Raw genomic sequence first — 27936 nt, forward strand, 5'->3', positions numbered from 1 at the left:
TGCTAGAGATAGAGCTCAGAGTTGAAGTTCTACATCTTGATCTGCAGGCAGCAAGGAGAGACTACCACACTGGCATAGCTTGAGCATCAGACAACCCCAAGCCCACCTCCTACTGTGGCACACTTCTTCCAACAAGGCCACACCTCCTGGGAGTGCCACTCCCTATGGGCGAAGCATTCAAACACATGAGTCTGTGGGGGCATACTTATTCAAACCACTGCAAAGAGGTGTAGGTTAGGTACACTATATATATGACTATCATATATACCATCATCAGTGGTCTCAATTTCAGATTCCAGTTCATTGGACACAATAATCCATAATTCAGCACTCAGTTTTTAGAATGAAATAGAACAGTACTGTGTCAGCATGCATAGTCTTCAAAACCAATCAAGTGTAGTTTCTACAACTACCCCAAGGGGCATTCTCATTTGTAAGAGACAAGATTAGATGAGAATATTTGGTTATCATAAGATAGGCAGATCTAAAGATCATCAAGAAACCACTTTTTCTAGCCAGTGAGATTAGCTTTAGTACCACTAATGGGAACATGATGGATTTCAAGAGGTCTTCTACACAGAAAAATCTGATACCCATGCTTTCCAGCAGGCTTTTCCAGTCTTCTTGATCTTGTAGTTTATTAAGAATAATGTTGTGAGTTCAAGTAGTTTTCATTCTAGACAATGGGAGAAGGAAAAATGACATCACTTCCAGTGCAGAAAGAGTTAAAATTGATACTTACCTCTTCTTTCAAAAGACACTCTTGTCTCACATTATTGATTAGAGTTTGTGCTTGGTCAGTGTCTTAGTTAGGGTTTTACTGCTGTGAACAGACACCATGACCATGGTAACTCTTATAAAGGACAACATTTCATTGGGGCTGGCTCACAGTTTCAGAGGTTCTGTCCAGTATCGTCGTGGCAGGGAGCATGACAGCACTCAGGAGGACATGGTGCTAGAGAGGTAGCTGAGAGTCTTCTGCAGGCAACATCAAGAAAAGAGTGACACTGGCCCTGGCCTGGATGACTCAAAGCCCATCCCCAGTGACATCCTTCCTCTAACAAGGCCACACCTATTCCAACAAGGCCACACTTTCCAATAATGCCACGCCCTGTGAACCTATGGGGGCCATTTTCACTCAAACTACCACAGTCAACATAGTATGACTTATAGTGTAAACATTTATATTTTGCTTCCTATTAGAGTATATTGTATGGAAACAACATTGAAGAAATGCATGAGTGTTCCTTATAACTCAAAAGCTATGATGCAGCTGAATTATTCCTAAGTAGCTCTGAACCTTAAACTTCACCATGCTAGAAAGGCATCTAAGAACTTCAAAGTGGAATTCTAAGATTTTGGTTTTTGTTTTTTTAAGTTAAGGAAAGGGGGGTTTTGTTGTTTTTATTTTTATTTTCTGAGACAGGATCTCTAGTCGCTAGTCTTGAATGTCATCTGTAGATAATGTTACCTCAAGCTCACAGAGACGCACCCCCTCTGTTTCCTGTGCTGAGATTAATGGTGTGCCAGGAGAGACTTTCTAAAGCCTACATGTGTCATTATTTCCTAAATTTATTTACTGTTATACTTAAGCTTTATAATAATTTTGATATACATAGTAAAGAGAAAGACTTAATGAAGAAATACTATCAAGGCCTAATTTATATTTAATGATGGGGAGTTTGTATCAGTTTATTAATGGAATGTGTGTTATAATCACTTTAACTTTCCCCTAGGTAAGTGATGTCAACGATGATGTCAGAAGAGCAGCAGTAGAGTCTCTTGGCTTCATTTTGTTCAGGTAATAATTTCTAACTGCAGATTCTGTTTGTCTTCCAATTCTTAAATAGAAACTAAAATGCTTGACCATGTCTAAGCCCAGGGTGAGGACAATAGGGTTAGTTAGTTAGTTCTGTGTGTCTGAACAATATTGTGGGTTGAGAAGTAAAATAATGTTTTTTCTGTTCAGTTTTCCTTACTATCTATGTGCTTGTTTTAATTTTTTGCCCACGTATTTCCTGTGGTTCATACATGTAAATCCCCAGTTTCAGCAGCAGATGTCCCCTGTGAGCCATCTTTCATTAAACTCTTCATACTCTGATCTTCAGATGGTGCAAGTGAGTCAGATGAGTTCTGTGCTTGCCAGTGTTAGCCAGGCTGGTCCTGAACTTGGGCTCAAGTGATTCTCCTGCCTCAGCTTCCTAAGTAGCTGAGGATGCATGTGTATACCCTGCATGTGACAGTTGTTCCACTGAGGGGCCTTCGAGTTGTTTTCTAAAATACGTTGTTGAAGATGTAGGGCTAGGAAGTACTGAGCGACTATCTTGGTAAGACTTCTTTGTAGATGAGGAAAGTTAAACGTGGTCAAGTACTTTAAGTGACTAGAGTTAAACAAGTTCTCTAAGTTTTACTTTAATGCATTTTCTCCATTTATTATTTTTAAAGGTGAAAGGAACTTAGAAATCAATAAGTACTCTTTTTTTTTTTTTTTTTTTTTTTTCCCCGGAGCTGGGGACGGAACCCAGGGCCTTGCGCTTGGTAGGCAAGCGCTCTACCACTGAGCTAAATCCCCAACCCCAGTACTCTTTTTAAATGTTTTGTTACACTTACTTTTATCTGTAGACATGTATGTACCACAGTGCACGTGTGGTGCTGAGAGAAAAACTTACGGGAGTCATTCTCCCTGCACCATGTAGGTTGCCAGAGTTCAAACTCAAGTCATCAGGCTTGGCATTAAAGTGCCTTTACCTACTGAGCCATGCTATTGGTCCATAGTGCGTATACATTTTTAAGCTAAGGCTATCAAATTTCATAATAGTTAGCAAACTTCCCATTACTGTGGAGCTGCATGATGCGCCTCCGACTCCAGACAGTCTGGTGGCAGATAAATCTCTTTCCCTGCCATGTGCTTCTGTCAGAGCTGTATCTTCTTGAAGAGGCTCTAACAGAATATGGTTGTTCTCAAACTTCCATGTTGCCCTTAACACTTGAGAAGTATGTGTCCTGGTGTCTAAATTCTTGTGTTTTCTCATGACATTTGCTTTCAAGCTTGTGATCTATTTGTTTTTGTTTTTTGTTTTTTTTTTTAATTTTTATGTGTATAAGTCTTTTACCTACACGTATGTATGTGCATCATGATGTATGCAGGGCCCACAGAGGCCAGAAACAGGCATCAGATCCCCTGGAACTGTAGTTACAGGCAGTTATGAGCGACTGCTGTGGTCGCTGAAAATGGAACCTGAGTCTTCTGCAAAGCACCAAATGCTCTTAACTGCTGAGCCAGCCTTCCAGAATCCTCCATTTTGTCTTTTCCATTTTTCCCACTAGAATCACATTTTGGTTTCTGAGTCAGGTTCTTGCTGCAGGCTGGCTTATAACTCATTATGATTGTGTAGTGCAAGATGGCTTTAAACTCATCCCCATGCTGCCTCAGCCTCCCAAGTACTAGGACTACAGGCATGAGCTCTGGTGACTCTGGTCTCTAGAGAGCACTCTACAGTCATTTAGCTTATACCATGTCTAAAGAATTTTTTAAAAATATTTTTGATAAATATCAAAAACATTCATTTTTTTCTTAAATGAAATTATCTTTGTGTAAAATACTTATCTGAACAATTCTCTTTATTCACAAGCTAGATCATGCAGTTGTATTATTTTTATTCTTTCTCCAGATCTGTAGGCTGTTCATTTCTTTATAATGGTTATGATCAGTAATAAAAATAGGCCTTGGGATGTAGCTCAATGCTAGAGCAACTTACTACAATCCGCAAGACCCTGAATTTGATCCCCAGTGCTATCAGAAGACAAAAACCATAAACAAAACACAGGTTTAAAAGAGTAGACAGGCATCTTGGCAGTACATGCCTGTAATCCCATCCTCAGGAAGATCATAAGTTTAAGGCCAACCATGGCTACAGGTATCAAGATGTCCCTTTCTTCTTTTAATGTGCATGGTGTTTTGCCCACATGTGTTTCTGCACACCACTTTGTTGCCACCCTCAGATCCCTTGGAACTAGAGTTAAAAACCTATAAGAACACCTAGTACTCCTAATCACTGAGTAATCTTTCTGGCCCCATCAAATTATAGATTTCTTTAAAGAAGTCATAAAATAGAAATTATAAATATTGTAATAAATAGTGGTAAAAGTTTGAAACTATATTGTTCCTTTTCACAAATGGTTGATATTTATGTTATATTTTCAGTCAGTAGACGATTCTGGGAATGCTAGAACGATCTCATTAGCTATAGACAAGGAGGATTCTTTTTCAGTAATAGTGGAGCTAGTTCATAGGTTCTAGTATTATTTTTGTAGGCGTGCATATATTTGAGTGGTAATAGGAATCTGTGAACAGTATTGAGCATGTTGGGTAGCACTTTGGCAGTATTCCTGGTAATTATATGTTTAGAGCTTATGTACGTGTTTCCTGGTCCATAAAGTATAGTATAGAGCTTTGAATATTATCAGTGTGGTGTCTGACAAGTCTCCTTAGGGATAGTGAGGGGCTCAGTTATAGGACACTTGTCTTGGCATTCATTAGGCTCTGGATTGATCTATAGCATCAGAAAGGGAGAAAAATAATTTGCTGTGACAAAAATATAAATCTTAACATATGACAGACTCATCAGATTGCAACCTCAAACCAAAGAAGAATAATTTTTTCTGTGTCTGGCTTTTGTTTTATTCTTTTTTGGGGGTGGGATAGTATAAATTATTTTATTTTTTTTTTAACTAAACACATCTTTATGCTATTGAAAGCATTGAAACCACTAGGGGGAAATACTTAATGCTTTAATGATAAATGAATTAAATGAGATATACTTTGAGTGGCAGACGATACAGAGCCAGTGCATATATGTAACATGTTGGGGATCTGTGCATTACATCCAGGTTTTAGGAAAAGATTCTACCACTAGAGGAATATATGTCTGATTCACTTATACCAAGATTTTCCCTAGCTCATACATTTCATAAGATAATCATCCTAAACTCAATTACCTAGAAAGGCTCAGTGACAGAGCAGGTGGATGAAATATAAGTTCGGGTCCGCTTGAAAGCTAAGGCTTGTCTTTGTTGCCACTTCCTCCAGCCTCAGTATGTTTACCATTTGTATGACTAGCATTGAACAGATATGTCAGCAGTCAGTAGAACTGACTACCATTTACTGATCCCTGTTAAGAATTGCACAAAATGTAGGTGCAAAGACTAAGGTGAGGTTAAACTGAATATCATTTCTAAATTAGTCAGCTATCCAGTTGGACTCATTCCCACCTGTATCAGTGCAAGATGAAATAACAAACAGTAAATGAACAATTTTGTTCCAGAAGTTCAACCACGTTATTGGGTAAATACAGGGAGAGGTAACATGGGTTTATGAGATCTCATACTGTTTAGGTCTCTGGACTGAGGTTCCATAGTTCCCATTTTATCATGTTGATTCATACCTTTAAGGAACATAACTCAGTTCAAGAGCCCAAGGACAATTTTGTTTGCTTTCTCCTCCACCTCTTCCAGTGGACCTGCCTCTGCTCATCAAATGTCTGTTAACAAAAGTTCTGTTACAATTGCCTGCATCTAAATGCTGTCCTCCCCATCCCTTCTGTCAACATAGCTTCCTGACAGGAAAAGTATGCCTACATTTAATTATATCACCACTAAAGTCATTCTTCCCTTACAGCCAGATATGATCATTGGGTTTTTTGTTGTTTGATTTGGTTTTAGGATTTTACATGTGTATTCAGTATGCAGCAGATTTTTCTGAGTTTTGCATTGTGGGGGTGTCTCACTGAATCTGGAGCTTACTGGATCAGCAGGACGAGCTGACCACCAAGCTCAGGGATCCTCCTGTCTCTGCCTCCCCTGCACTGGGATCACAGACAGGCAGCACTGCATCCAGCTCTTATGTGGGTGCAGCGGACCACATCAGGTCCTCACTGCTGCATGGTGAGCACCGAACCATCCCGAGCCTGGTTGTTGTAGTCTTGGCTTTGGCCTCTTGGTCCTGTCATTGTTGTTTGTGCATTGTGCTTTTAAAAACATAGAGAGTTAACGTTTTTGTTTCGTTTTATTTCTTTCTTAGCACAACTTTACACACAATTAGGAACTTAAAAATTTTTTGACATTCTTTTCTTTTTATTTTTTTATTTATTTTTTTTTTTATTTTCTTTTTTTCTGGAGCTGAGAACCGAACCCAGGGCCTTGCACTTACTAGGCAAACTCTCTACCACTGAGCTAAATCCCCAACCCCTTCTTTTCTTTTTAAAGACTGAAGTATATCCACTTATTTAATTTTGTTCCATTTGAATACCAGAGTAGGGAATGCTTTTGTTTGTAGCCATACGGAACTACTATACCCGTGCGTTGAGTTTGTTTAGATAAGGAAACTGGACAACCTTAGTGCTTCACTCTTGCCTTTTCCTTGGTTTGCTTGCGTCCTCCTCATCCCCTCCCTCAGTCAGATGAGGGCTGCCCCATTCCACTATATGTAGCTGACTTGGTCTTCTACTTTGTCACCATCGTTTTCAGTGAGAAATGTATTGAGGAGAATGATGGATGAAGACTGAATGGTTGAACTTCGGAGCCTTACTGGGCTCTGGTACATGGCAGGGTTGATCCCATTTCGAATTCCATGTTTTGTGAAAAATTTAGAGTTTTCTACCATTGAATTCCCAAAATAGAGTGTACTAGAACACTTTCTAAGCACTTTTACTGACTTTGTGGCCTGGTAATTGCAGGTGATGTACCTGCCAAATGCTTCCCGAAATGTCTTATTGAAGAGGGTATAGATCAAAGGATTCACTCCCGAGGAAACGTAGCCTACCCACACAAATATCTGCAGGAGTGTTTTGAGAGTAGTCTGGTTGCAGGAATCACACAGAGCTAAAGTTACGTTTGTAATGAAAAAGGGGCACCACATAAGCAGAAAGAAGAGAAACACAATTCCAAGGACCTTTGAGGCTCTCTGTTCATTAGAAATGGTCTGGGCTGGTTTTTTTCCTGCTGAGGACATTCTTCTCATCAGTGTCTCATCAATTGAGTTAGGTAGAATTTTATCCTTGTGAGAGCCATCCAGCATCGCCATCTTTTCTGGTGATGAAAAGGATGAGTCTTCCCTTTGGAGAACTGTGGACACAGTCCACCGTGTTAGGCGTTGAGGTGGCCTGTTTCTGACCAAGTAAGCTTTCTTCCGCAAAGCGTGAATGGTGAGAAAGTAGGTGACTATCATGATGGTGAGAGGTGCAAAGAAAGCAGCCAGTGACCCAAAGAGCATGAAACTGCCAAAGCGGTCCTTTGTCAGCTCACAGGTGATGTTGTGTGCGTTGACCACATCAGCCTCTATTCCTTTAATAGGGACTGGGATGGCGATGCCTAGGGAAGACCAAGTAAGACGAATTGAGTCATCTCGGGACCTGTTGTTCTGAGAGTAACACAGTAACTTTATGCCAATGAGTGCTCTGTAATTCCTGAGACATCAGTTCCTCAGTTCCTTCGATCTGTTCGGGATTTATCAACAGATCCTTGACAAATGGAATCTAACTGAGCAAATGTGCTATTTTCCATATTGGAAAAGAATTTAGACAAGGCTGATATCCAGAGTGGCTAATTTACAGAGGATTTGGAGACTCTGTCTTAGTTTTCAGACGGTATCTGTCTATCAGTTATCTCTGAGGTTGTACAGTCTCACCTAAGAATTTTATCTTTTGGTATTATGAGTGTCTTGTAATCCTAACTTTTTAGAGAAAACAAAATGCTCTTTCTTTAAAAGTTGCTGCCTAAGCCGGCTGTGGTGGTGCTCACCTTTCTTTTATTCCCCTGCAGCAGCACATTAGGTCTGCAGCCCGACACCACAAGTATTCACTTGATGGGACATAACTGCTGAGCCATCTTGTCAGCCCTTTTCCTTTCTTTTCCATGTAATCTTTTTTATTCTTTTTGGGGTATTTTGGGGTTTTTTTTTTTTTTTCAAGACAGGGTTTCTCTGTGTAGCCCTGGCCACCCTAGAACTCTCTCTGTAGACCTAGCTGGACTCAGACTCAGAGATTCGCCTGCCTCTGCCTCCCAAGGGCTGGGATTAAAGATGTGTCCTGCCAACACCTGGCTTTTGTGCATATATTCTTATAAGCTTGCACATTGTAGATGCTTAATAAAAATTTGATGTTTATGGAGTCATGTCACCCAGCTTTCGTTTAGATAAGTTCTAGCTGACAAACTATCACATATTCCTGCTCTTTTAGGAAGTCTGCTGACCCCTGACCTACCTTGCTCTTTCCCATTCTGATCATCTGCTGTTTGACATACAAGTCTCTGTATCCTGAATGGATGTTTCCTTCTTCCCGTGCCAGGGTAGCAACATGCCTCAACTTTACTCCTGGGTTTTTCAAAACTGCTTGGGCTCTAGAGCCAGTGTTTCAGCGATGTGGGGGTAATTTCAGTATCTTTCTTGCTTTATTGAGCACATATTTACAGTGATTAGAGAGAAGTAAGCAATAGGGTTTTTTTCCTCCTCTTTTAGCACTTCAGGACTCTTGTTTTCTTCTTCAAAAAAATGTTCTTTCCACTGGGAAGCAGTAAATCCCAGTTCATGTGTTACAAATCTGTGAGCCTCTTTTTCTGGTACTAACTCAGGAGAGCTTTGAATGAGTGCCGCGCTCATTTGAGGTACCCTATCTTTGAGTGTTAATGATGAAAACAGACTGACAAGTAGCTCATAGCCAGCTGAAACTCCAGTGCCCTCATCTACCCTCCTCAGACACAGGCATATACAAGGTGCACACACATATGTGCAGGCAAAGCACCATACACAGAATAAATGCTGATCTCTAAAAAACAAAACGATGAGCTCAGAAACAGAATGGATTAAAGGAAATTGATTTCTTTCTAGAAATCATTTCTTTTTTTTTTTTTTTTTTTTTTTTTTGGTTCTTTTTTTCGGAGCTGGGGACCGAACCCAGGGCCTTGCGCTTCCTAGGTAAGCGCTCTACCACTGAGCTAAATCCCCAGCCCCTAGAAATCATTTCTAAACATTGGCTTAACATCTATTGACAGTTAAGACACTAAAGAAGATATTTAACTGCTTTAATCTGTACATATGGAAACTCAACTTACTGGGTAAATTTATGGTCTTTGCTCCCTGCATACAAAATTTGTCAAGGTTGGCTTTTTCCTCCTCTCTTGTTTGTGCTGTCAGATGTGATTTACGATGCATTTCATTTTTGCTGCTTTACCTTGGGGGCTACATTCCTCATGCTAGTTAGACTTTGACCATTTATTGGCAAATATCAGCACCTTGAGGATTAAACTTCCTGAATATCAAAATTAAAGTGGGATGGTAGCTCAGTAAACATGGGTTTATTATGAAGACATGGGCTTTCTCCTGATATAGATTTTACTGCTGGCATAGTTCAGAAGCTGCACAGTAAATATGATGTAAAATATCTGGATATCAGTGGATTGCTTTGACCTCTGGGTTTTCCTAGGTACCAGACCTGGCATTCTAGCCACATAGAAATAGAGGCTAGACACTCTACCCATACCTCCGGCATTCCCCACATACCTATTGAAATTAACCATACCACCGTAATCTTGACGAATGCAGTAGTCCGGGAATTGCACTGATTGGCCTGAATTGGCTTTTTGATGGCTATATAGCGATCCAGGGAAATGGCACAGAGATGCATGATGGAGGCAGTTGAAAAGAGAACATCAAGGAATAACCAGGCAGGACACAGGGCCAGTGGGAGGGGCCATGTAGCCTCTGGAAGAAAAAAACATTTGCTTGTAGAATGGCAATTTTCAGTTTAATCTTTTTTCCCTAATCCTTTTTAAATGACCCTTGAGATGTCATTGATGTTGCAAATGAGTCAGTTCAAATGTAATTAAGTCTTTGACTATGTTTATGGAGGAGGGCAGTTATCAAAATTGAAATCTTAATTGAAAACATTCTATAGAACTTTGTGTGCTCTGACCGTGAGTAGTGAATGGGGAGGATATCATCTGGGTCACTGATGGAGAAAGCAGGCTCTGATTACATATGTGTGAAAAATGCAGTGACCCACATCCCTACATGATCTGTATGATGAGATTTTGTAGAAAATACCCCAAACTATCCCTGGGTTTCCTGGTATGAGGTAGACACTCAGAATGTCTCATGGGTAGGAACAGTCAGAAGCTGGGGAAGCTTGATGGTGAAGTGCTTCCATGCAAGCATGAGTATCTGAGTTCAGATCTCCAAACCCATATACAAAGCCAGCTGTGATGTGATGGTCCTCCCAGTACTAGGGATCTGTACTAGTACAGTGCCTGGGATCTGCTGACTACCCAGCCTGGTCAAATCACTGAGGTCTGGGCTCAGTAAAGAAACCCTTTCCTCAAAAAGTAAGATGGAAAGAGAGTGAGGAAGACACCTGACGTCAACCTCTGACCACCACACAGATGCACACACAAGGAACTCATGAGAGACCTGTAGATGGTGAAAACCTATGTAATTGAAGTTTCCTAGCTGGAGCATCCAGTTTTCTGTCAGCAGTGGAAAGTGACTCTAGTCAGAACTGACAGTGCATTCTCTAACCACCTAACATTAAAGGCAAAGAGTGGAAGGATGAGAAGAATCACTGATAGGAGAGTGTCACCATGGAAACTAAGGGGAAGCCAAACCTATATCCTGGGCTCTGAGAGGAAATAGGAAAATACTCGTGTCTGAGCTATCGGATGAGGTAATCCCTAGAGCTCCTAGAGTCCCTATAGTCCCAGCTGCTGTGGAGGCTGACATGGAAGGGTCACTTAACCCTGCACCCAAATCTAACCTGGACAACATAGCAAGACCCTGCATCAAAAATGAAAACACTCAGGAACATGTGTGTTGCTAGAGAGGGAAGCCAGTATGCTAGGCAGGGTTTCTGCTACTGATATTACCGCTTGAAATTCTGTTGTTGTTGTTGTTGTTGTTGTTGTTGTTGTTGTTGTTGTTGTTGAGGAGTTTCTTGGGTTGTTTTGTTTGCAATATCGCCATAGACTCAAGCTGGCTTAAAATATGTGACCCTTTTGCCTCATCTGGCTGTGGTATTTTATTCTTAAGTGCACACAGTCTCTGTAGAACTTTTAAAATACTTTGCTACGAATTTAAACTTTCCTGTTTAGCTGTTCTTAATCATGTATTCTTCATTTGAAAGTTAAGGTCTGGAAAATTCTAACCATAAATCTTATAGCCGTGAGCAGGAAGCCACAGAGAAAACATATAAGAAGTATATGTCTTTGGAATTTGACTCTTTGACCCATGATATTCCTCATTATAGACTAAAAAGGAAAGCTTTCTAGTACTGATTTAATTAGGCCTGTGAAGCCTTGTTAGACTTATTTTTCAACAGAGTTAATAGATTTATGAACACTTAATTTTGGAGCAGAAGTGAGAATTAAAATTAGTGAAAATCGGGGCTGGGGATTTAGCTCAATGGTAGAGCGCTTACCTAGGAAGCGCAAGGCCCTGGGTTCGGTCCCCAGCTCCGAAAAAAAGAACCAAAAAAAAAAAAAATTAGTGAAAATCATATTTTAATCAGAAATATCTGACAGTGATAAAGAATTTTAAGAACAAGAATGTATGAGATACGAGAGATAGATCTTTAAGATTCTACCTTGTGAAATACTAATGCATATACGTTTACAAAGGCAATATAGTGACACTAAATTAATAAAAATCTTTTGTTAGAAGCAAGAAGGGGAGCTGGAGAGATGGTTCAGTGGTTAAGAGCCTGGATGCTCTTCCAAAGGCCCTGAGTTTGATTCCCAGCACCCATATGGCAGCTCACAACTGTCTGTAGCCATCAATCTGGAGATCTGACACCTTTTTCTTTAAAGATTTATTTATTTATTTTGTATATGAGTACACTGTAGCTGTCTTCAGACACACCAGAAGGGGACATCAGATCCCATTACGGATGGTTGTGAGCCACCATGTGGTTGCTGGGAATTGAACTCAGGACCTCTGGAAGAGCAGTCGGTGCTCTTAACCACTGAGCCATCTCTCCAGCCCCTGACACCTTTTTCTTTTTTTTTTTTTTTTTTTTTAAGATTTATTTATTTATTATATATAAGTACACTGTAGGTGTCTTCAGATACACCAGAAGAGGGCATCAGATCTCTTTACAGATGGTTGTGAGCCACCATGTGGTTGCTGGGAATTGAACTCATGACCTCTGAAAGAGCAGTCGGGTGCTCTTAACCGCTGAGCCATCTCTCCAGCCCCCCTGACACCTTTTTCTAACCTCCACAAGTACCAGGCACCCACAGTGCATAGATCCACATGTCGGCAAAATACACACATATTAAAATAGGATTAAGAAAAAAATCTGGGGCTGGAGAGATGGCTCAGCCTTTAAGAGCACTGGATGCTCTTCCAAAGGTCCTGAGTTCATTTCCCAACAACCACATGGTGGCTCACAACCATCCATAATGGGATCCAATGCCCTCTTCTGGTGTGTCTGAAGATAGCTACAGTGTACTTATATACATAAAGTAAAGCTTTAAAAAAAAATAATAAAATCTGAATTGCTGGTAGAGAGCAGGAAGGGAACTACAGGCACGGTGGCATCTGTTTGTAGTCCACACAGTGAGGAAAAGCCGGCCTTGACAGTGCGTCAACACCTGGTCTCCCAAACAAGTCAGCAACTTAGGAAAGTATGAGAGGGACCAGGGATGTCATCATAGTGCGGCACCATGGAGCACACAGGATGCATCAGACGTGATTTATAATTACAGTTACTGTGGGAATACGGTTTGTTCCACCTATTTTCAGCAGAACTTGAATTGGATATTAATTAAATTTATAGAAATTTAAACAGCAAAGATTTAAGCTTAGAAAATGTATAAGAGAAGTTAATCAGGTACATAGACTAAATTAATAACTACTTTTCTTCAACTTTCACATAAAATTTTCCTGAAAAAACAATTCCACCTACCCTGTACCTACCTACCTACCTACTGGCACCATCCTAACTTGAACCAGAGCCCCATGACTAAGCAGGCTATACTCCAACCTACAAACTCCATTTTTAACTTTATTCCTTTACTGTCTTTGAACTAAAGCTAGTAAAAGTAATATTGGAATAGTTGGTATTTTTATGGGAACCCAAATAATTGTAGGTTAAATGTCATAGGAGCAAAACAAGTATTAGTTTGTAGACAGTTTGTTCAACTGCTAATAGTACTTTTCTCAGTGCGAAACACAGCGGGCCTGAGAGGAGTCACTCGACTGCCTCTGCTTGCCTCCCAGCAAGGTCCAGCAACTCTAGTACCTTCTTCAGAAAATAGATCAGTCATTCACCTCAAGGATTGTACAAGTACTAGCTGAGACCTAAATATTCTACCACATAATGTGGAATATATCTTTAATTTAAAAATTACTGGGTTCTGCCTCATCACCCCCAAAATTCTATAGGCTTTCTTGTTAGTCCCATATGCTAATATGATAGTTGGGGTTGTTGGATTAACACGTGTGTTTGAGAAGTGGAGTAGAGTCATGGAGGCCAAGCATGTGAATTCCAGGCTCAGTCCTCTGGGTTCACACATTGCTGCTATGCATTCTGTCATCTCAGACCGGCTAGCTAACCTGGGGTAGAGCCTGACTATCATGCTGCCAGCATTACCTGTCGTATAAGCTTGCTACCGTAGTATATTTATAGGTTTGAAATACAGTAAAACAGTCTGTGTAGGTATTTGAAACAGGGTGGCACAGAGAAAGTACTTTCAAATGACAGTTGTTGTTGTTATTTCAACAGTAGCTGATTAACCAAACCAGCAGTGAAGACACATGTTCAGAAATAAGCCAGATCACCCGAGCAGAACCAGGCTCTCACTGCCCAAGTACGGCAAGAATAGAGTGCAGCTACTTAAACGTTAGCCTGTGCTGGGAGAGGAGAGAACATAAAGTTGGTTCTTACTGCTCTTCTTTATTCCACGGAGGAATAACAGTGTAACTTATGTGCACTGTGATTGGGTTGTACCCATGCTTTTGCTTGGAGGAAGAATATGTTATTTCTAAATTATTTCTTTTTATTAATTGTAGAAATCTGATTTTTTTTTTTTTTAACCAGAAGCCTCTTGCTTTGGTGAGATTCACTGCATCTGACATATGCTTGCCCTTTAGGCAGGTATTTAGTGTATGAAAGAATAATTAGCTGATGCTATGATGTATAGCTCAGTCTATAAATCTGAGTCATAAAATATCTCCCTTATTTTAAGTAGTTAAAGATTGTTTGGAAAAGCTTTCCAAAAGACTATGCCTACAGGGTTCACAGAGGTACACAGTTTAGGAAATTAGCTATTGTGGGACAGCCCTGAATAGCTTTTTAAAAAATTCTAGTGCTTTTTTAGATTTCAGAAAGTGATAATATGGTTCAGAGCTTAGATTCTTAGAAAGCTTCTGTACTGGTTGGTTGGTGTATATTTTTTTTGTTTGTGGGGTTTCAGTGCCTGCGTGCGTGCGTGCATGCGTGTTTTCCTTTCCTCTGAACGTATGGGGTCTTCTGGCTAATATAATAGTGTTTTACATGTTTTCAGCTATTTAGAGCATAGGAAAATTTTTCTTGGCTCTTTGAATTCCCACTTTCCAGAAAAATGCTCATCGCTTTGTTCTCCTATTTCAGAATTGGATAGTCTTTCCAAGTCCATCTCCCAACAATTTTTAATGCACTGTTTGTTCCCCTGCTTTTGGGGAACTGCATCACACTTTGGCTCATGGAGCATGGATTAAACTTCGTTACAATGGGTCTGGAGAGAAGGCTCAGCGGTTAAGAGACTGACTGCTCTTCCAGAGAAGTTCTGAGTTCAATTCCCTGCAACCACATGGTGGCTCACAACCATCTGTAATGGGATCTGATGCCCTCTTCTGGTGTGTCTGAAGACAGCTACAGTGTACTTATATAAATTTAAAAAAAAAAAAAAAAAAAGTTTGTTACAAAAGAGCCCCAGTGGTTGCAATGATTCACACCTTTAATCCCAGCACTCAGGAGGAAGAGGAGGCCTGGTCTACAAGGAGAGAGACTCAGGACAGCTGGGTCTATACAGAGAAACCTTGTCTTGAAAAACCAAACCAAAAACAATCAATGCACAATCAAATGTTATATATTTTGCCTTCACATTTTCAATAATGTATTTGATAAAGAAAAATTGAAGACATTCTCTGTTTCCTACTCAAATATTGTCTCTTTCCCTGTCTCCCTACCTTCATTCCTTCCTGACTTCCTTTTTTGTTTTTCTTTCAGTTGTCACTTTAGTTTTGTTAATTTTTTAAAAAGAATTGTTTATTTCTTTTATGTATATGAGTACACTGTAGCTGTCTTCAGACACACACCAGAAAAGGGCATCAGATCTCATTACAGATGGTTGTGAGCCACCATGTGGTTGCTGGGAATTGAACTCAGAACCTCTGGAAGAGCAGTCAGTGCTCTTAACTCACTCACCCTTCCAACTCCAGTTTTCTTAGTTTTTATTCCACTTATTTTGTTGTGTGTGTGTGTCTGTCTGTGTGTGTGTGTGTGTGTGTGTGTGTGTGTGTGTGTGTGTGTGTGTGTGGTGTGGTGTGTGGTGTGTGTTTGGGCCATTGCACGGGCCATGCTACATGTTGAAAGTCAGAACAACTGGAAGGAGTCATTTCTCCTCCCACCACGTGTGTCTCAGACATAGCCTCGGGTTCCCAACCACACACTTTCCCCACTTCCCTGTGCACTATCTCACCAATGGCTGGCAGTTTGGAGGTGAGTGTTTGTTCATTTGTTTGTTGAGACTGGGTCGTGCTGTACGGCTCTCAGGATAGCATCTAGTTTGCAGTCCTCCTGCCTCGGACTTCCTTACCCAAGTATTTCTAATGTAGGCATTTTTAGGGTTTTGTGTTAGAGGCCATTGTTTTATGATCATGGATTTTTTAAAATAAAAGATAAGGACTGGAGAGATGGCTCAGTGGTTAAGAGTACTGACTGCTCTTCTAGAGGTCCTGAGTTCAAATCTCAACAACCACATAGTAGTTCACAACCACCTATAATGGGATCTGATGTCTTTTTCTGGTGTGTCTGAAGATACAGTGTGCTTATATAGAATAAATAAATCTTTAAAGTATATACAAATAAAAGATAAAACAGTAAAAATAAATAACACCGTAAGAGTCACATCAAGTGCTTCAAAAGATGAAATGACAGAAAGTGTGTCAAGAGTGTCACAATATTGATAAAACAGAAACTCAGACAATAGTCAATTAACATTACACAAATAAATGTTTGAATAAAATATTCCTCAGTCAAAAACACCAGGGTACTTCATTATTAACTTATGTTTTGTTTTGTTTTTAAGTTTGATTTTTTTTGGAATACTTAACTGTTACAAAGGTTTTTAGTTACTTTAAATTTAATTGAACTTCTTTGTAATAGCTAAGATTGTTTATAATGGTAATTAATCTTTTATGATTATATAACCAAGAACACTTTTGTCTGTAAACTTCAGAAGTTCTGAAGATTTCCCATGCAATTAGAGAAAATTACGTATTGCTACTTTTAAAAATTATCATAAGTTGATGCAAATGTGTTAGTTTAGCAAGTCTCAGTGTCTATCACCTGGAAAGGCTATTCAACCATCTTACTGTGTGAAGTCAGGTCCCCATATACTGTGCCCAGCTTTCCAAGGGTAGCTTGTATCCACAGGCACTGTCTCTCAGAATATGTCTTAAATAATGAGTTCATACTGTGACATTTTCAATGATGTTAGTTCCCAGGTTAGTTCTGAGTCACATTTAATAACTCCTTTGAACAGCATAATTTCTGGTAGCAAAAGTTTTATGTTACTTGTTTTTAAGTATTTGAAGAATGAAACGCTTTTAAAATGGGTTATAATTTAAAACATAAGTATGCAGATGTTCTATATATTTTATGTTAAAATGTTTGTTTTTTTGCTTTTTACTGTTAAGAATATCTTAAGCAACAATTTTTCTATAGAAGCAGTTTTTCTCAGTTCATGGGATGCCTACTGTCTTGAACCTTGTGAAGCGTTTGTCAGCTAACTTGAATACTGCAAAACTTTCCTGTTAAGATTCTTTAACCTAAGCCAGTGATTTACATACCTAGCTCAGAATTTGGCATTAACCAGATGTTTGGTATTTAGGAACTAAGCTTTCAGGTTAAAGTTCGCTTCTGTGAAATTCATTCCATTCTTTATTCAATGTTTTTAATCTTGTGTTAGCAAAACAAAGATAAAGCATTTTTAGCATTTTCTGTATGCCTGGCAGAGCACCGTAGAGTATGGTTTTATGCTTGGAGCTATAGTTAGGGCCGTGGAGTTGAGAATTGGGATCTTATTCCTGTGAGGTCTTTGTGCCTCACCCTTACTCTGTGTCTTTGAGGTTTAGGTTGTTTTAGGCGGTCGTTTCTTGCTCTTTATGGTTGACATGCACCATTAGGCTATTCAGGAGGTTACAGAATTACCGAAGGGAAGGGAAGGGGAAGAAAAACACACCCCTGACTAGAGAGTGCGCTAAGGCAGTGGAAGTTGTGTGCTGTTGCTTATCCCCTCTTGGTTTGCTTTAAAGCTTGGTGAGTGTTCCTGTGCAGTCCTCCCCATCCCACTGCATATGAAGACACAGTGCTTCCTTTAAGATATCTCTGTTGTTTCTCATAAAAATAATTGGAATAGCAGTTTTTTCTTCACTTTTAAATTTAATAAGCTAGTGTGTTCTGGATTTGTGCACTTTACTTCTGTAACTTGCATGTTTATTATCCACATAGGTGCAGTTCTTAGAGGCCTGATCATCTGTAATTACAAGTTATTTATTAGGGGGATACCAGTTTATACCAAGCATTGACTGATGAAGTGTTCTTATAATGCTGACTTTGAAGCAGGGGCCATCACAGTTTCTCAACAGACTCACTTGTGTTTCCTCACATAGCCAGGGATGATGTAACACAGCAGAAATTCTATGCCTACTTTAATATTGTTGTCTTTTTTTATTATAGCAAAGATCTGAAAGTCAAACTATTTTTATTATCACAGTAACTCAGGGTCTGTTCCACTTATTTTATTAACTTACAAGTTTGTTGGGAACACAGATGGTCAGATCCCATAAAAAATATAAACAAATGGAACTTAACTTCTCTTGAGATATTTTGAGGAAGACCATTTCCTCTTGTAACTAAACAACTTTTCTTAGCATGACTTATGTATAGACATCATGTCAAGTACTCAGGTTACAAAGAGCTAGGATAGGAATTTTTTGAGTAATGCCTAATTTTAATTGGGACTAGCTGATTCAGTGATTCTATATTAAAGTCAATAATTTTTTTAAAAAAATATACTTTTTTACTTACTATAATTTTTAGCTAACAAATGCAGAATCTGCAAATATTGCCAACTTAATGATTTTATACAATGGCTAAGGAAGGGTAAACATGTTCCTAAGAAATTATTTTTATGTCCTTTCACATTTATTACAAATCATAGAAAAAAATGAAGGAATGTTCCCTTCAGTGTTTTTAATCCAGGTCCATCTTTTATTTCAAACAAAATAAAGGTCAGCGAGTGTCCATTTCTTTAGTAGTTGTGTTCAGTGGCAGGAACAAGGGGAAATACTTACCAAACATGATTGTTAAGAGAGCAATCGGCATCACAAACAATCCAACCAGCAAATCAGCCACCGCCAAGGACATTAGAAAGTAGTTGGTAGCGTACTGCAGCCTTTTCTCCAGTGAAACAGCCAGAATAACCAGGATGTTCCCGCCAATGGTGGGGATTATTACCGCGAAGATCAGGAGAGCTGCCCAGTGCACTGTATTCCCCTGGTTCTCGGCAGTCTGCTTCATTTCCTCTGCTGCTGATTCTGCCTTTAATCCAGAACGGTCAGTCAAGATCAGGTGATCACATGTTTTCTGCAAAATGTGCTCAGAAATTGTGCTTTGTTCAGACATTTTATAAGATGAAGCCATTCGCCTTTCTGTGACTCAGTCCAGTTCCAGACAGTGGTCAGCATGGTCAGTTGCTAGCAGGTCATCTGCTTTTGCAAAGCATGGTATCCTCCAGACACTCCCAGCCAAGGTGGCCTTCTTTCTTCTAAAAAGATTCAGGTTCTCCAAGATGGGACTGTGTACATATCTGTCCATGTTTGCAGGTAAGACATCCAGATTCTAGTCCTTCTAGAGGCTTAGATTTCAGAAGACTCGATGAAAGACACCAATAGATGTGGAAGAAAAAAAAATTAGCTTATCATGTTTTTTTGGTTTTTTTCATAATTTTAAGAGATGAATTTGAACTTAAATATCAGAGTTTCTCCCTAGAAACAGGGAGGTTGTTTCTAAAAATCAGTAAACACCATTAGAGCTAAGTGCCCCTCCTATGTAGAGCTTAGTACCCCCTCCTGTTTGATAGGATGGTACACATTGTGACAGCACAGCCAGTGCCCACATAGTTAATAATAGAACCCATAGCACACTCCCCGGCGTCTGACCCTTGACTAACTCTCCCCTTAACTTTAGAAAGCATTCAGAATAGCGACTCAAAGCTCTAAATAGTTGCAAGTAAAGGTTTCAGTACGTACTGGCCCACCAAGTAAGAGGCAAGCCCACCTAAGGTCTGAGTAAAGAATTTACCAGCTAAGAACCGGAATCTGTACTTGTAACCATTTGTCTGATGGGTGTTGATTTAAAAGCTTCTTTGTAACTCATTTTATAATTTCTTAAGTTGGAGAGAAAGTAGTACAAAGTATCACTAGCCAAATACTTGCTTTTAGTAGTAATCACTTCTTTCTACAAGATTTTAAATGTAATCAAATCATTCTGCCAAATTTGAACCAGTTCTTATTAAGTTCTTAAGTTTCCCTTTTCCCAATTCCCTTGAGAAGCACTTTTAAGAGGAAGATTATGTTATTTTTTTCATTATACTCACAAATCCCATATTAAATTTGCCTTCATATTTATAATTTTTAAACCACCAAATAGATGGAAAGGACTGTGGAAGCAGAGCTCCTGAAGATTAAAATGGAAACAACAAAAACCCCTTAATTCCATATGAATTTGCTAAATACTTACTGCTTGTCTGCTTCTGGCTTTCCTAAGCCTGCTGTCCTGTGTCTGTTCAGCTGGACTCCCTCCCCTGACAGATCCTCCTCCTGACTTCTCGGAGCCTCAGCGGCTGGTACTTGTAAGCAGTGAAACAAATGTGTTGTGCAGCCGTCTGCCTGCCAGGGAGGTTATTTCCTCTTTGATACTGTCATCATTAGAATATAGCTGCGCTCATTGTAATTCATAAAACCGCTCGTTAATCCTGTTCCAACCAGTTCATGACCCTTATTCAAGTTATATTCTTGTGTGTTCTCTTTGATATTTAGGGGAGAAACTTACTTTAGCATAAGATGGTATTTTTTATTTGAGATGAGGCCCAGGCTGTTTTTCCCTTTTGAGAAAAGAAGATAAAATCTAGAGATTGTGGAATATGTATTTATGGAGATTCTCCCCAACTGGCTGTACAGCAGTTTGCACAGTTGTAATTTCTACCAGTGAGACAGTTCTCATCCAGCCTTACGTCTTTGTTGTGTAGTACGATGCGTTTACTCACATCACAGCCTTGTATAGAAGAGCACAGAAAGATCTGTGTCTGCTTGTATACATAGATTTGGCAGAAACTTTGTCACTGTTCATTCTTAAACAGCATCTGAATTTGGGAGCTGGTTCATTAGCAACTTCTTTTCACATAGAGTTTTAATTGGGAAAAGAGTGTAATGTGTAGTAGAAATGTATTTCTGCCCTCTCTCGGAAAAATAATGTATAAGTTTTCTTTAAACTGTAAAACTGGCTTAACATTAAAGCTCCAGCAGGACAGTAGTGTCGCACACCTTTAGTCCCAGCACTTGGGAGGCAGAGGCAGACAGATCTCTCTGAGTTCAAGGCCACCCTGGTCTACAGAGCCAGTCCTGAGATAGCTAGTGCTATACAGAGAAACAGAACAAGACCAAAAAGAGCCCTCACAGGTCTCTCGGAGTTTAATTGCTTCTTTCTATAACTGATGGGATTTGTGTTTCTTATTAAGCATTTTCATGCATATGCATAAGGCATTTCTATCCTGTTTCACATCCTCTTGCTCTCCCTTGTCCTCCTCCTTGTCACCCCTCTCCTCGTCCCTGCCAGGCCTCTTCTACTTTCATGGTTGAATCTTTGCATCCGCCTCCCAGCAGGTTGTTTCTTTAGATTCTTTACAAACCGTGGGCACAGCAGCAGTGGCTGTAACACTGAAGAAAATGGCTTTTCCTTTTCCATTAACCATTAGCTCAGGACAGTCCTCAAGATCTATTTATTTTCTTCTTTTTCTTCCTTCTTCCTTTTGGGTCACCACTCCTGTTTGATTTCTCATAGTACCTTTTGTTGATTTCATCTCAGTACTGTACTTTATTATTTCATCCTCTGTATTTCCTAAAATTCTTCTTAAATTTTTGTTACCATTTTATTTGGTTTGATGTTGATTGATAATCATGTTGAGATCTCTTGATTCTTTGTAAATTGCAAAATGGTTATACAATTTTTAAAGATTTATTTTATATATATGAGGACACTGTCGTTGTCTTCAGACACAACAGAAGAGAGCATTGGACCCCATTACAGATGGTTGTCCTCCATGTGGTTGCTGGGAATTGAACTCAGGACCTCTGGAAGAGCAGTCAGTGCTCTTCATCATCTCTCCAGCCCCATGGTTATACAATTTTATCATGACTTCATTTACTGTTACTTTAAATCATTACATGCACATATGTGTGAGCAAAGATTACTGTGTAACAGTTTTGTTCTCAGTGTTTCTGCATTGCAATCACTGCTTAGATGCTCCTTGGTCCATCTAGAGCTGTCTGCTGAAGCACTGACAAACCTACAAAGAGCTTATGGCTTCATTGTGCTCCTCAAAAGAGATTAAATGCCTAAGCTAGTTTATTATAGGCTGGCTTCATTTGTCCAAACACTTGTGTTTTTTAAAGAATGTGTCAGAGCTGGAATGTTATTAGACTAAAACTGGCAGGGTTGGTTTTCTTTTTAGGCTTTTGCATTTCCAGCCCTCACTGCCAATATCTGCTCAACTGCAGTCAGCTACTGAGCCCTGCAACAGCTTCCCAGAGCTTGTGTTCCAGGCATAATTACTAAGTCTCATAAAATAACAATGCCATTTGAGAAACAGAACACTTAAGTCCAAGTCTCTCCTCTTTCCAGTTGTTTTCTGCTAAAGGTGATGGAAGGGCCAGCAAGGTTAAGGTGTGGTATACGCTCACATGAAAGCAGAGTGGAAGGGAGGACTATGTACTAATAGGAAGGAGGGAAACTAAAGGCCGGGGGCGTGGCTCAGGAGTAGTATCAGGACAGCTTACTTATTCCTACTGCTTTCAAGTGCCGATTATAAAGTAGGTGGGGTTTTAAGGATTTTAGATAGACTTTTTTCTGTGAGTCAGTTTTTACTGCAATAGCCCACCCTGGCTGCAACAGAATGACAAGTTGTAAAATTCTGTGGGCTACTAGTTCCCCTAAAAAGTTTCTGAGAAAGTCTGAAAGTGAGAATCTTAAAGCTAGCTAACTAGCAGGTCCAGCTTGTTTGATAAACTGTTTTGAAAGAAACTTTGACTGTTAAACTGTCTTTTAAAATAGAGATCCAACTACAGCAAGTTAGCACACAACTTCCTGATTCTGAGCCAAAGCCAATTTCTTGTTTTGCATCTAGATATCAATGGTGTCAGCGTACTGACACATCAGCTCTCTCTAGCATGCACAAAAGGGAACAGATAATATTTGTGGGTAAAACAACTAAGGCCCAACACACTTCAGAGCTTGCCTCCACGATGATAAATAACCACCCTAGAATTGGAACCCAGATCTTTCTGACTCTAAGCCTATGTTCCCTCTATCTCAATGAACCTAACACAAATAAATAAAATAAAGCTAAGTTGACAGAAACTAGTGAGAGGTGATCGGGGTCTGAAACAAGGCCGTGAAAGCAGAAATAGTACAGGGTTTCCCTTGATTTACTGACAGATGGACTGTGGAATCTGAAGGAATAGAGAGAATAGAATTATGTAGATAAATGGTTACCATGACAGAAATGGTAGAAGGGAGAGAGTCCCCATTCTATATGTGAACTCAGATGTCAGTGATGTGTTTGGTTAAAGACATCCAACTGGTCTTTAGATTCTATTCCAGATGCTGCCTGTATTGTAGGGGGTACAAGGATCTCTCTAGAGCTAGCCTTCCTGAGCATTGTGCTAAGCCTCTGAATTGGCACTTCCCTAGTGATAATTATAAACTTGTAACTCTACCAGAGAAATATCATGGGATTTATACCTTCAAATTTTCCTTTGTGATGACCGTGCCAAGAACCATTTCTGCCTGTGTACATTACTAGTTTCTCGTGGAGGAGAAAGACTCCATATTCTGAAAGCCTCTTGATCTATTAATATGTTGTAGAAAACACTTGGTAAAGACATAGAAGCCAGAATGTTGAAACAAGGAAGTGCCTATGTACAATTTATGGTTAGATGATGTCGGTGATTCGTGTGCTTGCCCTTACTGAGTTCTTGCTCTGTGGAAGGTCTGTACAAATAGTAACATTGGCAAGATGACTGTCAGCTGTAAACAAAGAACTTTTTATTAAAAATAATCTGATTGTATTCCTTATTTCTGTGTTAATCCTCATCCCCACTTCTTCATGTAGCTCTGGCTAGCCTGAAACTTGAAATTTGGGCCAGGCTGGCCTCAACTCACAGGTATCCTATGTGTCCAGAGGGCTGGAATTAGAGTATTCATCTTTTGTGCTGCCCTGGAAACATCTAAAAGACTCTGTAAATGCCTTGTCTTCTGTAACAAAATACATAGTGCCCAGAAAGTAGGAAAGTGCTTCCAGAGGAATGTGCACCATGTGACTGATGAGTCTTCACTTTGTGGGTACTAGGGAATGGCCAGCATGTGGTGAGCTTGCTCGACAAGTCCCTGTTACAGTCCTCTTTCTCTGAGTGTTTTCTAAATATAGAAAATATATTCTATGGGTGAGCACCACTGTGTCTCTTGATGCTTTGACTTTCCCATGTAGTAGAGGCTGTGCCCAAGTGATGTCCTTCCTGTATCCGTTTCACTAGTGCTTGGGGTTACAGGTCTGCACTAACACACCTCTTGGTAGGAGATTTTTAGTTCTACAACTTATTTGTTAAGTATTATGTTGTTTCCTATATCTCAGAAACAACAATAAAAATTTGTTTAAAATTCCTCCATTTTAGTTTATGTTACCCATAACACTCCCTTCTTTTTCTTTCTTTCCTATCAGGACGCCTGAACAGTGTCCAAGTGTGGTCTCTTTGTTGTCCGAGAGTTATAACCCTCATGTGCGCTACGGCGCTGCAATGGCCCTGGGAGTCTGCTGTGCTGGTACAGGAAACAAGGTACAGCCCAACCAATGGGGTCGCTGCTTTCCTTACACCAGGCTTTTTCGTGGAAAAAAGTGCGTGGATCAACTGTGAAAATACAAGTGCAGTGGGATCCCTAAGGCTGAGTTTGGTGCAGGGCTTCACAGTGCTCCCTACTTTCCTGTGCTGCCGTGTGAGAAGACTCCCAAGAACTAACCGATATACACGGACAACCGTTGTGAACTACTCCGTCATCACATGGTTACTCTCACTGTTAATTAGTATTTTAGACATGAAGACTGCTGTCTAAAGCCACACAAAATCGACTCTTTTTTTATTATTATTTTTAATTATACGTATTTATGTATGTATGCCTGTTTGTAGACATGTTTGCCTGTGGAAGCCAGAGGTGTCAGATCGCTCAGAAACTATAGTTACAGTGGTTTTGTACACACCCTTAACCACTGAGCTCTAGCCCTTAGTGTGTGTGTGTGTGTGTGTGTGTGTGTGTGTGTGTAAGAGAGAGAGAGAGATTTTGCAGGTGTCAGTTCTCTCTTTCCATTAACAGACTGTGGGACTCAAACTCAGGTCATCAGGCAGCAAATGCTTTAGCCCACTGGGCCCAGATATAACATAATCTTGCTCCACAGTATTGATGCAGTCATCATGTTTTGTCTTGAATTGCACACATGCACACATCTTGGGCACCTTGTATGGACTTTTTTTTTTTTTTTTTCTTTTTTCTTTTTTCCGGAGCTGGGGACCGAACCCAGGGCCTTGCACTTGCTAGGCAAGCGCTCTACCACTGAGCTAAATCCCCAACCCCGTATGGACTTTTTTTAATTCAACAAATGTATATGTTTTTGTGTTAGAAAGAGAACATTGTTCCCCTTCTAGAGTCTTTATATTTTATTATTCAGAAAGGGATCAAACACCTTGTTAAAATATTTCTCTTACTTTGTACGTTTGTCTGCATGTGTGTCTGTGTGCCGCCCACATGCAGTGCTTGCTGAAGCCAGAAAGGGGCAGTGGGTTTCTTGGAGCTGGAGGTACAGTTCAGCTGTTAGCTGTGTGGGAGCGAACCCCATGTAGTGCAGTTAACCACCAGACCATCTCTCTAGCCCCAGACTTTCTTATTTCTTATTAATTCTGGAAACTTAAACTTTAATTTGCTTGACTTTTTCCTCTAATAAATATTAGAGACAACACCCTCCTACCCTACCCAGCACCACCACTGCCACTGGCCAGCACATTGCAACACAAACATCACTTAATGAAAAAAAAAAGCTCTGAATTTCCTTTGGGCCAGCAAGATAGCTTAACGAGTCATAGTACTTCCACCAAACCTGGCAGCCTGAGTTCAGCCTCTCTGCCCTACATGGAAGAAAGAGGACTAGTCCCCACAGGTTGTGCTCTCTGTGCACACTGTGGCAGCCATGCCCACACAAGCTCGGGTACACACACACACAAATACCCATACATTAGTAAATTAATCTTTTTAAAGGGTTTTCAGAGATCCTTCATTCTCTCCTGGTATTTTGTCCCAGTCTGGTCTGGCCTGCTTTCCCAGTCTCTCCTCCTTCCCTCCCTTTCTAGGAGAGTTCTGCCCTATTGCTCAGGCTGCCCTTGAACTCAGAACCTTCTCACCTCAGCTTCTCAAATGCTGCAATCACTGGATTACATCACCACAGTCAGCTTCCTGTTCCTTTTCTATAAGCACTTACTCCTACCTCACATGTCTTTATAACTATTTAACTTAATCTCTATGTCCCAGCTGCTAAAAATACATAAGATTCCTGTGAACACTGCTAGAGCAAGTAATTGTACCTGGCACTTGATTTTTTTAGGAGCAGAATTTCTTATATAAACATCTGTGAAGCCAGCCGTGGCAGCACTTGGGAGGTAGAGACAGATAGATCATCATGAATTCAAACCCAAGTTCCAGGCCAGCAAGGGCTACACAGTGAGACCCTGTCTCCCAAAAAAAAAGGAGGAAGGAGGAGAGGAAGAAGCAATATGTACCAGAGGCTGGAAAGATGGCTTCATGGTTAACTACTCTTGAAGTGAACAATAATTTGGTTCCCAGCACCCAGACCAAGTATATCATGGTCACCTTTTTTTGTTGTTGTTGTTGTTGTTTGTTTTTTGAGGTAGGTTTTTTTCTGTGTAATAGTCCCTGCTGTCCTGTAACTTGCTCTGATACTAATTGACCTCAAATTCACAGAGACCCACCTGCCTCTGCCTCCAAGCGCTGGGATTAAAGTTGTGCACCAACTCCCACACAGCAGCACAACCATCTTTTAACTCCAGCTCCAGGAGATCCACACCTTTCTCTGGCCTAGGGTACCTGAATTCATGTGCATATACCTACCCCCACCTTTACATACACACACACACACACACACACACACACACACACACACACACACACACACACATATATAATTAATCTTTTGAAAATATGGTATCTTCTTTTTCATTAGAGAGATCAAGTATATATAAGAATTTCCTTTGTTATAGGTGGGAGGGAATGCAAGCATGCCGCAGCGTATATGTCCAGGTCAGAGGATAGTTGTATGAGTCAGTTTTCTCTATGTGTGGGTGTGGGTCCTGGGAATCAAATCAGGTTGTCAGTCTTTTTTTTGTTTTGTTTTGTTTTTTTGTTCTTTTTTTCGGAGCTGGGGACCGAACCCAGGGCCTTGCGCTTCCTAGGTAAGCGCTCTACCACTGAGCTAAATCCCCAGCCCCCAGGTTGTCAGTCTTAGTGCAGGCTCTTTCTTGCTGAGCTGTCTCAGCGGCTGCCTCTGTTTCTAGTCTACATTAGTCCTGTAAACAAAGGAAGGATAGAGTTGGATATTTTGCTAAGTATTTTTCCTCTTAGACTTTTAATTTACATTTATGTCATCTCTCATAAGTTAAATACAAATAGTATGTTTCTCTTTCCATATTATTCTAAACTTAATATGATATCTAGGGGCAGATGTTCTTTGAAGCAAAGCATCTGACAAGTTAATACAATGAAAGATTTTTATTACCATACTAAATAAGTCTGCTTTATTTCTAAGTAATTTGTATACCCTAGGTATCTGTACGTAGCTGGAAGAGAGTATTTAAGGACTATAGCTGGGCAGTGGTAGCCCACGCCTTTAATCCCAACACTCAGGAGGCTGAAGCTAGCCTGGTCTGCAGAGCAAGTTCCAGGACAGCCAAGGCTACTCAGAGAAACTGTCTTGGAAAACAAAAACCAAAACAAAACAAAAAAAAGTAAACACTGCCCTCATGTAAAATATACCTTTGACAGTGAGTGATCTGAGGTGCAGCCATCTCAACTTCTTTTTGTTTGTTATGTTTTCAGGAAGCAATTAATTTACTGGAGCCAATGACCAATGACCCTGTGAACTACGTGCGGCAAGGGGCTCTGATAGCCTCAGCTCTCATCATGATCCAACAGACCGAAATCACGTGTCCAAAGGTGAGCAAAGAAACTCCAGCCGAGAGCTGGGGTTGGGTTTTTCCATAATAATTTACCTTAGTGACTGAGAAGGGAAAGA

The 27936-nt window shown here is 40.1% G+C and overlaps 2 protein-coding genes across 4 annotated transcripts in view; one reads left to right on the forward strand and one right to left on the reverse strand.

The window, feature by feature from the left end:
* The window catches only part of Psmd1 (proteasome 26S subunit, non-ATPase 1), a 75248-nt gene that overhangs the window by 25965 nt on the left and 21347 nt on the right, over positions 1-27936 (forward strand). The window contains exons 16-18 of the mRNA NM_031978.2: positions 1737-1801; positions 24307-24421; positions 27741-27857. Of these exons, the coding sequence (NP_114184.2) occupies positions 1737-1801; positions 24307-24421; positions 27741-27857 (297 nt within the window). The remainder of the gene's footprint in view (positions 1-1736; positions 1802-24306; positions 24422-27740; positions 27858-27936) is intronic.
* Htr2b (5-hydroxytryptamine receptor 2B) lies at positions 507-22916 on the reverse strand. 3 transcript variants are annotated; one of them, NM_017250.2, is made up of 4 exons: positions 20052-20152; positions 18605-19183; positions 9554-9754; positions 6148-7368 (listed from the first exon to the last, which is right to left on the reverse strand). In NM_017250.2, the coding sequence occupies exons 2-4, from the start codon at positions 18951-18953 to the stop codon at positions 6479-6481; spliced, it is 1440 nt and encodes a 479-aa protein (NP_058946.2). In that variant the 5' UTR covers positions 18954-19183; positions 20052-20152; the 3' UTR covers positions 6148-6478. The 3 variants fall into 3 exon arrangements, with proteins under 3 accessions (XP_038939044.1, XP_063122887.1, NP_058946.2); XM_039083116.2 differs by lacking the exon at positions 6148-7368 and adding an exon at positions 507-676 and having other exon boundaries at positions 18605-22916; XM_063266817.1 differs by having other exon boundaries at positions 620-7368; positions 18605-22916.

The sequence above is a fragment of the Rattus norvegicus genome, chromosome 9 (genome assembly GCF_036323735.1).
Source record: "Rattus norvegicus strain BN/NHsdMcwi chromosome 9, GRCr8, whole genome shotgun sequence".
NCBI lineage: Eukaryota > Metazoa > Chordata > Mammalia > Rodentia > Muridae > Rattus > Rattus norvegicus.